At 44.5% G+C, this 15,699-nt stretch overlaps 1 protein-coding gene across 6 annotated transcripts in view; it reads left to right on the top strand.

The window, feature by feature from the left end:
* Wdr33 (WD repeat domain 33) overlaps nucleotides 1-15,699 on the top strand; it is a 189,884-nt gene that overhangs the window by 153,324 nt on the left and 20,861 nt on the right. For all 6 annotated transcript variants that reach the window (XM_050184398.2, XM_055073509.1, XM_055073501.1 and 3 more), the window contains one exon: nucleotides 14,470-14,727. In XM_050184398.2, coding sequence (XP_050040355.1) covers nucleotides 14,470-14,727 — 258 coding nt within the window. The remainder of the gene's footprint in view (nucleotides 1-14,469; nucleotides 14,728-15,699) is intronic.

Here is a 15,699-nt window from a genome sequence, read left to right as displayed (position 1 = left end):
CCCTTAAGATCCTGCAATCTAAGCCAACCCTAGAGTTTGAAAACAACTGTCAGCCTAGATTCGAATACATGCAGTATGTAAATACAGTAGAACCTTGTTGATACGTTCCCGTTACACACGTTTTCCTGGTGCCAACGTTCCCAATCGAGATCACAAAAATTTACCCAATACACTTACGCTCATTTTTTACTGATTCATTCGTTCCCAGAAAACAAATTTTTTTGTCACCAATGTTCAGTACGTTGCCAAACTGTAATCGTATGATACGTTTTCCATCCGCTACATCCCATGTAAACAAAAAAATATGTGAGGCACGTGTGGTCGAGAACAGTATATAACTGCCTGCCGTGGCAACTTCACCGCAATACTCGCCCGCCCACCCGTCTAATGCGAAAACCACGGCACGCACAGTTTATTCGGGTACTAGCAAATCTCCACCCAATTTGTCGCATGCCGCATTCACAGCTATCACCGCCAAACCTATTGCGATAAGCGTCTTAACCTACCTTTTTTACAGCTCGTTGTGTGTAGTGCCATTGGTAGCGTACTGCACTCTTTTAGTTATCAATAATCCAAATGTGCCGCTGTTCCCTGCTGCAGGCGGTGCGATGTAGGCACCACATTCGGTTAGCAGCATCCGGCATTGCCCACCAGCTCAATTTTGTTTCGGTTTGCTATCGACCTCTTGAAACATCGCGCAATAGGAATACAACAAAATGCATGTCGGCTTCCTGCGCCACAACAATCCGCGCAACGCTTCGCATTACTTAGATGTCAACAATAGTGGAGCCTGTCAAATTTTTTATTTACTTTGGATTGTACATTTTCCTGGTTAGTATGTTTTTCTCACGTTTCTTTCCCAAATGTATGAACGAGGTTTTACTGTACTCAAGAATGTTTATGAGAATCATCGCTGCCGTACCACAATTGGTAGTGCAAAGCACATATAATATGGAGGTTGTGGGTGTGGCTCCCACCAGCAGCAAATTGTTTTTCTTTCCAATTTCATTTCACTTTAGCCTATCATATTGTAAACTTCAATTTAAACACAACAAATAATTCTCCCTATGGCTTTCCTTGGCTGTTGGCTTCATATGGTGGCAACTAACAAAAATCAGGCATTTCAGTTCCCCTTCTTGTCATTCATTGAATAAAAGGGAGTGGGCCAAAAATTGGTTGAAAACTTGCAGTATGCTGCAAGTTGCACAATTCTAAACTGGTGAGAAAAGCAAAATGTGTCAAAAAGAGTGTCAACAGCACTGGACGTTTCTAATGGAAATTTGCAGCTAGGTGTGGGAACGCTCCAGGAACAAAAATGGCACTGAGAATAGGTTTTTGGACCTGAGTGCTCCTGAATTGTAACTGCTGATGCCAACGTTGGTGCGGCTAATTTGTCAGCATTTTTAAGGGCGAGTCCACATATATTGAACTACTGGTATAACGACCACTTTTCGTGGAACTATGGAACTATCGAGTTCGTTCTAAACGGGTGTGACTGTATTATTAGACACTTGCGCTTTGTTCTATGCATATTAAAATGCTCCACACTAATGAGCGTCCCGTGCGTGCCACAATGCATGGCAGCGCACTTGCCGCTGTACGCATGCGAGTTTGCAAGTACCCAGAGTTGTGTGGTATCTCTGTGATATACAAAACGCCATCGACTATAGTTGTGCCATAAATGGGTGCCAGCAGTGCAGTATTAGCACATGCATGGCTGCAGCAACACGCTGAATTGTGTTTCACTTGTAAAAGCAGGGTGTCTACCAACTGGGAATTCTCAGGGAGTTTGCCTAATCTGGAAATACTCAGGGAAAACTCAGGGAATTTGTGCCTATATAAGGGAGAATTGGCTATAACTTCATTGAAAGGGAAGGAAAGTCGCGATAACGTTGGCTCGAGTAACAGAGAGGAATTGTAACATATCATTTTTGAGGCCGTGTTGTCGACTGGAGGAGGTGCCAGTCAGGGACCGATTTTCTGGACACCCGATTTTTGGTACATGCCCGATAATTCGGACGGCTTCGAGGCACCACCATGTACCCCTAGAGTCGATGCATAAGAAGGTCTGAAATGGCATTAATCAAAACCACCACCACTGCCATTTTGATTATCTTGCCATCTTGAACCGGCGCTCTCGCACGCAGATCTGCTGGCAGCCACAGCTACCACTACAGCAGCGCTAGGCCAATCTCCTTCAATGTTCGCTATTAAGCTTCTTGTCATTAATAAAGGGAAAATCAGACATCCACCCGTTCGTAGCAATTGCTACAAAAGAAACCCATACGGTTTCGTCGAAAGAAAAGCTACGCAGTTGAAGAAAAATTCTTCCTGGTCTGGGACTCCAACTCGGGACCACCGCCTGTCTAGGCCAGCTGCTCTACCATCTGAGCTAACCAGGTAGCTAGCAGATGGCAGGGCGAAGTTGAATTTGTCGACAACTCGAAGCAAAGGCAAGAGTTTGAGATAATAGTTCTGCGGAAACCCACAAGGTGGAGAGAAGTAATTAACCCTTTCGCTGTCACCGACGTACCGGTACGTCATCACGCTTCCCCCCCACGGTGTCACTGACGTACCGGTACGTTCTCTATCGTGCGTTCAAAATTTCGCGCCTGAGCGCAAAGCAGGCGCTCCTGTATTGGCCACGCCATCTGTTGACTCTTTCTACAAGTTCGTATATTCGCTCCGACCTGTGTAAGTCCATGTATTGAAGAGTACGGTGCGACTGCCACTCCCCACTCCCACTTTCTCTTTGCTGAGTGGCGCGGTGGCTCCGCGTTCGCTGGATCATACGTCGCGCACGTGTGGTTATGGGTTCAAGGGTTGTTCTGTAATCTCCGCTGGTTTGAAGGTTTTTATTTTTCTTCTGTTGGTGTGCCTGCTACGGCGCGTCAAGTTCAGGCGCACGCTCCGTTGCCTCTCCAAAAAGGGTGACTCGATTGCTGCTTTCGCTCTCTCGCCGCACCCTCGCTTCCGACTTGCAGCAGTAAACGTAAAGCTCTTCGAACTTTGTTTAGCCTTTTTCCATCTCCCTCTGTCTTCTTGATCACGCAACGTCCCATTTCCCTCCGTTGCGCGGGCGACTGAAAGCGCATCTTCCCTGCGCGCGGTTACTTTCGGATGGCTCGGCGCGCAGGACCTTCGTCTGCTCATGGGAGCGGTGGCTGAATTCCGATTCAGAAAACGAGCCGAGCTCGGATTCGGACTCGGACAAAGTCGCATGAGAGGAAGAGGGTTCCGCATCGTCAGATTCGGATGTTGAACGGATTTTATAGTCAGGCTGATGATGATGATGATGTTTACTAACAACAGCTGCAGAACACTGAAATGTGCATATTGCATTGACTATGTTATTTGTATACCAATCATAATCAAAAATAAATTGCTATGTTCATTCCCTGTTATGCTCGTTCCCTGAAACCAAGCCGACACTGGGGGTGCGTCACGGCCAGAAACGTCCGACAGCGAAAGGGTTAATAAAGGGAAAATCAGACATCCGCTCGTTTGTAGCGATTGCTACAAAGGAATCCCATACAGGTTACTCGAAATTTCAAGGAGTCCGTATGGGTTTACTTTGTAGCAATTTGTATAAGCGGGTGGATGTCTGATTTTCCCTTTATTAATTATTTCTCTCAACCTTGCGGGTTTCCGCAGAACTATTATCTTAAGCTTCTTGCTGTTCGGTGCCGTGTTTTTCATTGAAAGAATTCACCACTGTCAGCAATGGCACCGACTCCCCCTTTGCAATCTCGCCAATGGCTTCGAAAATTGAAAAGCACGACGTGTTGTATAATGCCAGTTTTCAAAAGTCAGCTTCGCCTCAATACAGCAATGTTACGCGGTGAAGCTTAACAGTGGGAAGGGGCAATTGTCACGGGACACAGTATGTATTCCATAATTATACACATGTGCACTCGCCGTCTCCTGTCGCAGCACGAGCACTGATATGCCTAGTAAGTGTACTGGCAGGCCTTGTCTCAGTAAGTGTACAGCAGGACGTGCCTGTGGCGATTTGAGCCCTTAAGGTTAGTAAAAGACAAGCATTCATTTTTTCGGACGTTTTCGCGGCCCCTAGGGAGCATGAAAAATCGGATGTTGACTGTACAACTGACCAAGAGGATGCTTCATATGGTCTAAGGGGCAAACGCACAGCAGAAGGACAAGAACGGGAAGGATCGACACATCGAGGAATCAATAGGAAAGGAAGTGTGCCACCGCTTCTTTGAAGGAGCTTGAGCTCAAAAAACAAAGTGTTGGCTGACACCGAGATGCAGGTGTCCCTCATCCAAATCAAAATAAACTCTTTAAAGCAGTGAAATGCAACACTGAGGCATTGTGCGTGGGCTGAGTGTATGTCAAGACAGTTGAGGTTGACTTTCCAGCTGCTGAGAGAGAATCCCACTTGTGATAATGTTCAGGCCTCATACCAGTGCACTTGCTATCAGTTGATAGAAATAGCTCATATTCGAAACTATTTGCTTTTGTATGCATCTGCTTTTTATTCATATTTGAAAATGTTTGACTCGATTAGCAATGGGTTTTACCATTTTTTCGAAGATATTTTATTTGCAGTGCATTTTGCTAACATTTCCCTTCTGTTCTCTTTTTGAATAAAGCACTAGACCTTACTATTCAAACAGGATTAAGTAGTTTTTTATTTTTTTAAATGCTTACTAGAGAGTGACAGCATTAGGCGACATGGTGTCAGGGAATTTTGCATAGGCACTCAGGGAAAACCTGAAAAACTCAGGGAATTTGGAAATGTCAGCTTGGTAGATAACCTGAAAATCGTTGTTTCGCTTTCGAGCACCTAACTTGGCTTGGCCGGGGGGAAGAAGGGGAACACGCTTGATTGGTCAATGACCAAAGCAATTGGACAGCAAACAACAAAAAACACAGCTGTTCTTGTAGAAATAATTTAACACTTTGCAAAACATGAATTGCAGTAGCTGCACTTGTTGTCTGCCTTCCCTCTGTATAATCGCTGTTGTGTTCACCTGTCACTGTTTTCAGTATGCTTCTAGTGAAGACTACATCCTCACTGTAGATCGAAAATATCCTGATAAAGAATGTTCCACAGCTTTACTGTTTTGCACCTTGCCATTTTATGATTAGACACTCTCCCCGTCAAGCTTACCATTGCACTGCTAATTAAGTACCACGGAAATTCGTTGTCAGCCCTAACCATTTTAATTAGAAAAAAGTGAAGCTGAACCCACTTGCATCGCTAGCGGTTTTAACCCTTTCTCTACCAAGCTTTTTGGCCAAAAATAATAGAAAAGTGAAAAATTTTTTTATTTGACTAAATAATTCCACACATGTTGAAACAACCAAAAAATATCCTTAAAGGGCCCCTCACCAGACCCCATAGCAAATTTTGGCTATACGCTGGAAGTTGTTACGTGTCTTCTAGGGAGCGTTCTGCCCCAAAAATTTTTCAAATCGACTCATTAATAGTCGAGATAGAAATATTTCAGTGCCGCAAACCCATGATTTCAGCAGGCGGGCTCCACTGTATAGCGAGACCACCTCTCCACTCGCCCTGTCCAGCCTTCGCAAGCAAAATTCCTTCCCTGCGTTCTCCGATGCCAGACCTCGAGGATCACGGGAGACATACGTCACGGGCCCCGCCTTCACTTTTTTTTCTCCTCGCTTTTTTTTTAGGTGATGCGCACTTCCGCTGCGAGTGTTGCATGCAAGCTGTTATCGTTTCGCGCAGCACACGATTTGTGCGCTGTGCACAAGGACGCATGACTAGCGGTATAATTCAGTGCTACATGAATACTGAGGCAGAACAAGCAGATCGCAGGGTGTGATGATGCGCTGGAACACAATAGAAAATTGCATAGTTTCGGTACCTGTACACGTGACCGCACGACCGTGGGAGCAAGCAGAGGAAGCGGAAGTACATCTCTCTTGCTTCGGTGCGAAGTGAAGCAAAAAACATGCAGACATTCTGTTTGTGTGTTTTATTATTTCTCTAAACTTTAATTCGTCAATTCAAGCGACAGATCACACAAATAACAGATGGTGCATTGAATAATTCTCGAAGTCATGTGTTACCACGAGTGATGTCACACTGCCGACTCGAGTACGTAGGCGCAGAGATGCGAGTACGTCATCCTCCAGCTTGGAGCACGGCGGCCGCGAAAAGAAGGAAAAATGATGTTCGGTTTGAGATTTCAGATCTTTCCGCAGCGCGTAGCGATGTAATACTTTGAAGACACAATCATTATGATGCAGTGTATGCTCTGCGTTTGTCAGCTCAAGATGGCTATGCCTGGTGTGGGGCCCTTTAAAAAGCTCCTTTCTTTCTTTTTCTTTTTTTTTTTTTTTTTTTTGAAAGTATGAAGAGAGGATTGGCTTCACTGCACTGCACAATAGAGAGTCTGCGCCTTTCTGTAGTCCTCATTGCAAAAATGTCTCTTTAGAAATTCAAAACAATACTATGACAAGCGGGGCTCATGCTTGTGGCAAGGGATGTCAGATCTCTAACTTGTAGACTTGGTATGGTACATTTCAAAGCACGGTTTGGTGCAGAGTGCTATTTCGCATTCCTCGCACCAGGTGTGTGAAGCGGTTGGTTTCACGGAAAATGAAATCCGTTAGTTCATTTGCTAGAAACAATTCAATATATAGCATACAGTTCCCGTCCTCTGTCACAGGTACCTTTATGCCAGGCGCGGCTGTGAAAACAAACCCTGTCCTCTGCCAACACATTGGGACGGTGTCGTCGTCCAGTCCAATGACTCCGAGAAGATATGCTGTTCAGCATTGTCGCTGCCACTCTCGGAGGAAAATCTAACTTCTTCTCCATTGTCCGAGTCCGACAAATCTTCCGCAAACAAACGTTTCTTTTTCTCTCGCTCTCTTTATTTATTTTTTTTTAGCAGAGTCGTTGCCGGCACGCGCACACGGAGGAGGATGCAATTTTTAAATCCCAGTTGCCAGCATCGAAACGTTACTCAGCCAGAATGCAAGCTTTGAATGCGTTTCTTTTTCTTTTTGATTTTTTTACTGCGCCACCTGCTGTAGCCAAAAAGAACTAAAAATTTATCAGGATAGCTTGACTCCGGCAGTGCACAAGTGCTTGTTCCGGTGTGGATGAGCCCAGCTCGTCTACAGTAGGGAAACTGTTAACAACAACACTCGGAGGTAACAATGAGCACTGTGAACTTTTAGGTATGTTCTATGGTACAAAAAACCCAGCTTACTGCAGTGTTCCCATGCTGCTTTATTGGCTATAACATTTAAATCTGGCTATGGGGCTGGCTACTGGGCTACGGGGCTACCAGAAAGAAAAGGAATGCGAAATCCAGGAAGATAAAGAAATGCCAGCCGTTTCACCGTATTGCCGTTGTGCCGTGCACCCTGCAGGGCACGCCTTCGTCGCCGCCTCTCCCACCTCCTTTCCATCCCTCTGGTGTCGGCGAGAGGGTGGAAAGCAGAAGGGCGTGTGAAGCCAGTGATGCGAGGTGATGGCGCAAAGACAGGTTGCATGGGCTGCAGAGCACGAAAGTGTGTGCGGGAAAGCAACTTGCCTTTTTTTTTTTTCTTTCAAGGATTTCGCATTCCTTTCGACGCACACCCTTAGTAGCCAGATTTAATTGTTATATCTGGTAATGACGGAATGGGAGCATTGTTGTATGCGATCTATTTTACCATAGAACACACACAAAACTCGACGGTGATTGGCTGCTCATTGTTATATGCAATATATTGTTAAAACCAGCATTGTTATAAGTGATTTCAACTACATTCATGTGCCACAGTCGTGGTCATTTTATGCAAACAAACCTTATTGGAATAAAACAGTAATCTGTTACAGGGGCAGTGCTAAGGGGAACGTGGTTTGAGCCTATTGAAGTGTTCGGACTAAAGGAATGCATGATACATTGTCAGTTGCACACCCAATTTTATACAACCAAGCCACATGAGTAACAAAGTCATATGTGAAACAGAAATACCTTCATTATATTTGATACTTGTTATTGATACGTTCCTCGATGTTTCATTTTCCCGTCTGCTACGTTGAGATTTTGTGGTAGCAACCTAAAACCCATTGACTGTTATGTGTTACATTCCAAATTGATACGTCACCATTCTGTAATGTTTTCGCATGTTGTGTCGCGTTTAAATGTGGTGGTCACACAAGTTTAGCGGTGCAGAGGCAAATTCAAAAGTACGAGATGCTGGAAATACACGATCACCAGCACCGATAAGCACGTCACAATGAGATTGTAGTTTTTGCTGGCTCCGTAACGTCAGCTTGGCCGCAGTGCAGCTGCCTTATGCGGTGAAGCATTATAAGTTTGAAAAGTGGCCACTGTCGCAAAACATAATACATGTCCCTTAAATATACACATGCATAGACCTGTTTCAGAGCTGTTTCTGATGTTCCTGTGGTGATTTGGGGCCTTCCTCACTGTGATGTTTTCCAGGCTGTTACTATTCTTTTTCTATGGTTTCTTGAAAAACATATCAACGGCCTTTTAGTGTATTCATTACTTGCTGATATCGGCAAGAACATTTTTATATTTGCAATGTTATATAGATAACTTGTTCTATGTTTGTTACACTGAGGTTCAGCTGTACTTATACTGGACATGTGCAGCAGTAAGTTCGTTGTATAAAAGCTTGCTGTATTTACCATTTCGTACGGGAAGACAACACCCAGGCAGCACATAATGTGTTGATTCAGTTTGCCTCATGTTCTTGTTGATTCACTAGAACAGAAAGCTGGGTGAGATAGTTTGGCAATGCTACTGAAACATGACTCCCCAAAATTTGTTGGGCACACATATAAAGGGGCCAGGACATAAGTGCCAACTAATACTCGCGAATTTATTGACATGAAAATATACAGTAGATCTAGAAAACTATATAAATTGCCAAAATACAAATCTGGGTGCATCAAACACAAGAAATTCAAACCTAAAATGCATAACGCTTTAGAGTACATACTGACTCTAACCATGCTACAGTCGCTGACCAATGATTCTGGCTCGACGGTGACTGCTAAAAAGTCTGAATAAACAGGAGTCCAAAATACTGGATTCGCCACAAAATAAGTGACTTTGTTCCACAAGTGGCCAATAAAGGTGTGCTGTGTTCTTGGATCGTCATTTTTGGGGATGCCTTCAATTTCGCGTAACTAGCACAAGATGCATAGGCATCTTCGGGTGACGGCATCCTCAGTGGGAAGCACACTGTCCTATTAAAGGGCTGGAAATGCTGTCATTCATTGATGCGTCTAGTGCCAATCACGCGCAAGATAGTGCAGAAGTGAAAGTAGTACAGTTGAACCTCGCAAAAACGAAATCGGCGGGGAACGTGAAAAAATTCGCTTTCGCAAGAATTTCGTTGTTGCAGAACGAGACAGTACAGATAGGTAATGCATCACAGAACAAAGCTTTATTGTTGAAATCTCGTTAGCCTATTTTAAGCTTGCTTGAGGATATAGAACCGCATTGCCAGCAGTACAAAGTGAGCCGAATGCATCGATCAGCAGTGGCAGCACTGCCATGGAGCAGTATTCTCGGTCAATTGCTTTGCGAGATGCGATCACTTTTGCAAGATTCTGCGCAACTTGGGAGCGGATACATAGCAACAGCGCTCCACGCGTGCAGCACCATTTCTCCAGTGCCTGCTGTCGCTTGTAGGTGCCAATGCGTATGGTGCCAAGCGCAAAAGTGATGCATCTCGTATGCCCGAAGACTGTCAATTGAGATTACAGCCGCTTCGTGAAAATCTACGTATAGTGCCGAATCCACACGTGATGCCTATCGGGTGGCACCAAAACCAGCGTCCTTGAAGCAAGGAATACATATTCCCAGATGATCACTCAATCACGGCCTGATGCATGGCACTCCATGCTGTGACTGCCATCTCAAGCACCATAAACAGTTCCACATCGGTGCGACGTGGATTTCCTTGTTATTGCTTCATTTTTTCTAGTTAAGGGGCACATTACGCATTGCACTAGGTGTGCAAAAACCTGTCGTCAAATGTCAGTAGTTACATGCTGCTGGTTCAAATGGGAAATCAACAAACAAGATGGTGGCCATAACGTTTTTCCAGTGCAATCAATTCCAGTACTTGTTTATTTTCGTAAACAAAAATGGCAGCGCCTACGCAAGTGTAATGTGGTGTAATCCTAAGCAATTTTAGTGCAAAGCAATCGCATTTGAGCGCATTTTGAAGCCTGCTAGCCTCGTGCGAGTAGGTAATATGCGGGGTTATGTTCCGGCAAGTTTCGTTGATGCGGGATTGTAGTACAGCAATATTTATTTGTCAAGAGGTACGAAATGCATTGAATCTTATGGCCGTCCGCCAGGGATACGAAAATATGTCGTTGTTGCGAGAATTTCATAGTTTCAGGATTTTACGCCTTTATCTTTGAAAGTGACCATCCAAGAACATGGCCCAAGTTTGTCAACACGTTGCTGCTCACACATGCGCTTACCTTTGGTCTAGACAGTTTGTCAGTGTGGTTTTGTAGTGATCCATTGTCTGATGCCATTGATTCTCACGGTTTTTCGCACTTCATCATTCAGTGGTCGGAGTGACGCTCTGCCCACGTTATCAACAGGATCAGTCAGCCGTGAGCAGCGGATAACAGCGACGTAGAATTGTTCGGAAGGTATCATTACAAAATCACAGCCCATATCTTGACACTTAAGAAAAGATGCTGTGCCAAAGACAGACAAGGACGAGAGGGTATCGATACGGTCCCTGTCGGTATCCTCCCATGCTTGTTTGTCTTTGATGCAGTATCTTTCCTCAGGCATTGTGAACCATCTTGCCCAAGAACAAGTTTTATGGAGCCTTATCTTGACCATTGTCATGCTGTCCTTATATAGAGATGAAAGTGCAGTCAGTGCATCCACCAAATCATTATTTTCTGGCAACATAACAAAAGTCGACCGGGCTGCGATAGCCGAATGGTCGCATATTTCTTCACAGCCATCAATGTCCAACACTTGCTGCCTTCGTCGAGGCAGACAGAGGGTGGAGTTGGCTCCATTTGAAACTGCTTGAAAAAGTCTCCTGGGATTGTGTCACTATTTGTGACACAACAAATGCTGGATAATGGAACAAAATTTATGCAACAAATTGCACAAATCACAAATGCACGTTCACTGCATAACTGAAATTGAGGGGCAGGAGCCAAACCAGACATATGTGAATAAAAATTATACAGAGGCACTGGCAACTCAGTCTGGTAAATGAAACCTAAACTTTCTAGTGGAACGCCATCTTTTGCACCAAGGGAATCAAAGGTGCTGAGAATCACTGTTAGATAACAGGGATGACTTATGCCCCTGTCACTTGGGCACTTTCAACATTTCTTTAACCAAATATCCTTTACTTAAAGGGAGCATGCACACTGTTACAAAAGCGCAATTAAAGGAGCCCTAGAAGAAAAGAGCTTTGAGTCAAGGGAGTCTATGTTTGTCCTTCGAAACCTCAACGGACAGTTACGTAGTGTAGCCACGTGCTTACCTGAAACTCTTGAGCCCGAGGGCACACAACAGAAAAAAGATTTCGAAAGGGAAAATGGTCATCCACCCAAATGTAGCATGAAGCTACAAGGAAAACCAATACTGCTTTCTCAGAAAGAAAGCTTCGCAGTTGAGGAAAATGTCATCCTTATCCGGGACAGACAAACCTGAGTTGGCGTTGGGCTAAAGTCTCCTTTTAATGTCCATCATTCTCGTTCCCACACAGCTGTATATTGCTGTGAGCTGTGACATGTCACCTTCCGTACAGTCTATTGCATTTAATTCTTTCACATTTCTTGAATAACTCTGCAGCTAATGAATGGAAAGGTTGCCGATGCCTAGTAATGACTTGACAGTTTATCACGTAATGCTGCTCCGTTGTGGCTGGCCTATGACATGAGCTTGCACAATGAAAGTGGCATGTTGTCGCTGCCAACATAGGCTGTGTGCGTGTTCATATAAGGAGAGCCCCAAGAGGGTGGGGTTGGGGGGGGGAGTGAGCTTGGTGATGATCAAGACCAAGCTGGGTCAGGATGTGTCCATGTGTGACAAGTCAGTTGGCGTTGTTAGACATTTTAGGTATAGTTTCACAACTATTAGCCATGTGCTTACCTTTAATGATCCTTGAATATTTTTTCTTGTTTCTTGCACCACATCAAGTGGCTTCTTAGTGAATGCATCAGGCGGCAGCTTCATTCTATTTGGTTCGTGCTGGGGCATAGACGGTACAAGTACAGTTAAAGCTCGATGTAAGGGAATTTCAGTATAACATAATTCTCAATATAATACATTATTTAACTTCTTATACTTTCTTATCTATAAAACACCATGTGTTGAGAACCTCAATACTATAACAAAGCGTGTTTATACACGTCTTCAGTATAATGAAATTTCACTGCCACTGCGAAGGACTACCGAGACAAAGACTTGTAGTTTTGCCCGAGAGGCGAAGAATTGATTGCCATAGCAAATTATTAAAAAGGTATGCGAAGTAAGCATAGTAGTTTTACTGGCTGTATAAGCATTTAAACATTTCCTTACTAACTAAATTAATAAGCATGGGGTCATGCGCGCGCACAGGCAAACACGAACACATCTCACTCTTTGACCGCGGACACTCTGCTGTCGAAACACTGGCGTGAGTAAGAGCCGCAGCAGCAGCAAGTGAATTGATCTTTGTGCTGCCTCTCGCTTCAACACAAACTAAGCGGTAAGAACAAAGTGTATGCGAAGCTATCGGCCATCAGTGCACCTAGACTCTGTACCCATCGCAGATCGCTTTCAAGATATAGACCGCATGGTTGCGCTCGTTTACGCCATAGACAGCTTCTGTTGGAGTAGAAGACCCCCCCTGTAAGAAAACCTCATCAGCGACTGTAATTATTCACATAAAAGGTCAAATTTCAACAAAGAAATTTCAGTATGAGAAAGCAAATTGCCAATTTTGCCGAGTTTGTTACATCCAGGTTTAACTGGATAATAGTAAATGACTTTACAAAAAGAATCTACTGTATTTACTCGCAGAATGATTGCACTTCTTTGTAAAAAATAATTGTTGCAAATTAAGGGGTGCGATCATTACACGAGTTAAATTTTCCACGAAAAGGAACATTTTCTTTTTCAAGCCGCATTTGCTGCGGGATGACAAGCAGGCGGCTGCCGCTGTAACAGTGCGGGACTCAAAAAAAAAAATGGCGGCCGGCGGAGCAAGCCGAACGTGCCGAATGCGATTATTTTTCTTCTCGTGAGTGCATTACATGCATTGAAACAGTTTCTTCTGTATCAATAATGAATAACATCGTTAATATCGGCAAGTTCGCGACACTAACCTAGCCATGTCCACTTTGAGGGAACAGAAACAGAGGTGGGCGCGCTTAGCTGCCAGTGACATAGAGACATATGGCGAGCATGCTGCGGAAAATGTGGCATTTGTCTTCACTGTTATCCTAATACGGCACATTTCTGCTTAGGGTGAGCGAATATGTTAGCTGCGTTACAAGTGTCGGTGTATGAATAGGGTACACTTCTAACATATCAGTGTAAACGTGGCCACTGTTATTGCCGCTTGCGATTTGTTGCGTGCCCATGAGTGCAGACGAGAAGAATCGAAAGGTGCCCTTTGTGTTGGTGTTGTTGACCAAAACCATTATGAAGCCTACAAATAATAAAGTCGAGCCAAGTTTGGTTTTGGTTTTTTTTAATGGAAGTGCGGAAAGTGATGAAAGGAATGAAATGGGGCATCTGCTTAAGAATGTAAGGTGCATGCAGACCTCTTGGTATGTCTTCAAGAGTCGTTCGCGTAGCATTCGACAGATAGTAAGCATGATCATCATCAGCTAGACTTGGCACACGTCATATCGCTGCGACAAGTTCAGGGTGCTATCATTACACAGAAAAAAAATCAAATTTTGACGACAAAATTCAGGGGTGCGATCATTATGTGAGTGTATACGGTATTGACTTCTTCAATATTTATAGTTGATTATTTGGTTGATAGGATAGTTTCATTGCCTCAAAGCAGCAGTGGGCCTATGAGAAACGAAGTAGAAGGCTGTCCTACCTTGTTTACTTATAGTATCTAAGTACCGGGGTGTGCTTGTGTTCGTTTCCATTGGAATATAGCTGCTGCAACAGGGAGTTGAACCTGTGGCATGCCAGTGTTGCAGCAAACACAATGTCGACACTTTGCCGAAAGAAGGTTGAACATAAGTGCTTTTTGTGGAGAAAATGTGTCTTAGTGCCAGCAAGGCAGACACCGTAGCCATTAGGGTCACTATTGGGGCTCAAGTGCATCAAGTTCAACTCTTCCAGTGAGAGCCAATTTCAGAACGAAGTAATGAGACTAAGCCTATAGAAGTCTGTGAGCACTGGTCAGGACCTTCAGTTGGGATTGAACAAACTGGAGTAATTAACGGAAGTCTGCTGTGTTCCTCTCTCGGTGGCTTTATGTGTGCAACCCGTGCAGGTGCGGATGGTTCCCAGTTGCAACAGCCCACAGTGCCAGGCATGACACCCGGTGGCATGAACCTGCAGCAGCCACCACAGCAGCAGCCAGGCATGCCCATGGGCATGATGGGCCAGCCACAGGGGGGCATGGGAGGCTTTACACCTGTCGGGGGCCTCCTCGGCGCACCCCCGCATCATCCGAGCAGCATGATGTTTTCCCACTTCCAGGGGGCACCGCCGGTCTCTGCTGCAGGTGTCGATGCACCACCCAACGGTGGTGAGCACACCCATCGATCACAGTGGCTATTCGAGGATGCGGCGCTCGGTGAAAACGCACGGGAAAAAAAAAAGAAAATAGAAGGAATGCCAATTAGCAACTAAATTTATTTCCTTGAGGTGCAAATTAAGAAAAACTGCCCTGAAAATAAGAATTATCTTCAAAATGAACTTTATTAAGCATCCAGAAAGTTTTGCTAATGGGCACAATTGTGCACATCATGCCTTCACACCTACACTTCTGCAGCCACCTCTCCAACGAACAAAAAAAAAAACATTTGCACACTTTGGCTGCACTTAACTTGTCATTTGAATGTTTCATTGCCATGAAACTTTAGTTCATTACTTCTTGGCGTGGAACTCGTAGAAGCAACCCTTTGTTGCAGTCAGGCAGAAAACGATGTTGCACTTTTGGCAACAGTCTTGAGATGTTGAATTGCAGCCGAAGCATCTTTGTGAAAACTTGGAATCAACATGTGCTGGCCAGTGGTTGTTCCTATCTGATACCTGGTCTAGTTTGTAGGCATAGGCTTTGGATTGTGTGCCTGCCTTGTGGTGGTCAAAGCATTGTTGCTCGGTCGTCCTCGCCTGGTGGGCTTATTCCAAATGCTTCCAATCATGTTGCGGGTGATGTTGGACTGAAAGGCTAAAACGTCCTTCACTTCCTTTTTCGGTAACTTCTAAGCCCTCGCATCGCGAATTCATTGACCCAATAGTTGCAAATAGCAAATCTGATGATGTGGGAAATAACCCTGACTGGCCGCTTTCTTGTTCTGGTGTACAGAAGATGGAACGATGTAAAAAAATCAAGCTTACCGACGCCACCCATGAAATTGTTGTATACAGCGATCATTCCTGGGTAATCAATTTCACTGTGCTGCTTGAGTGACTCGCTCCATCGTTTCACTTTCTTGGTGTTTCCGGTGCCAACAATTGTGCAGGCCACATTGACAGGACTGTTGTCATGACAATG

Source organism: Dermacentor andersoni, chromosome 3 (assembly GCF_023375885.2).
Source record: "Dermacentor andersoni chromosome 3, qqDerAnde1_hic_scaffold, whole genome shotgun sequence".
Lineage (NCBI taxonomy): Eukaryota > Metazoa > Arthropoda > Arachnida > Ixodida > Ixodidae > Dermacentor > Dermacentor andersoni.
This window is presented reverse-complemented; position numbering and strand designations above follow the sequence as displayed.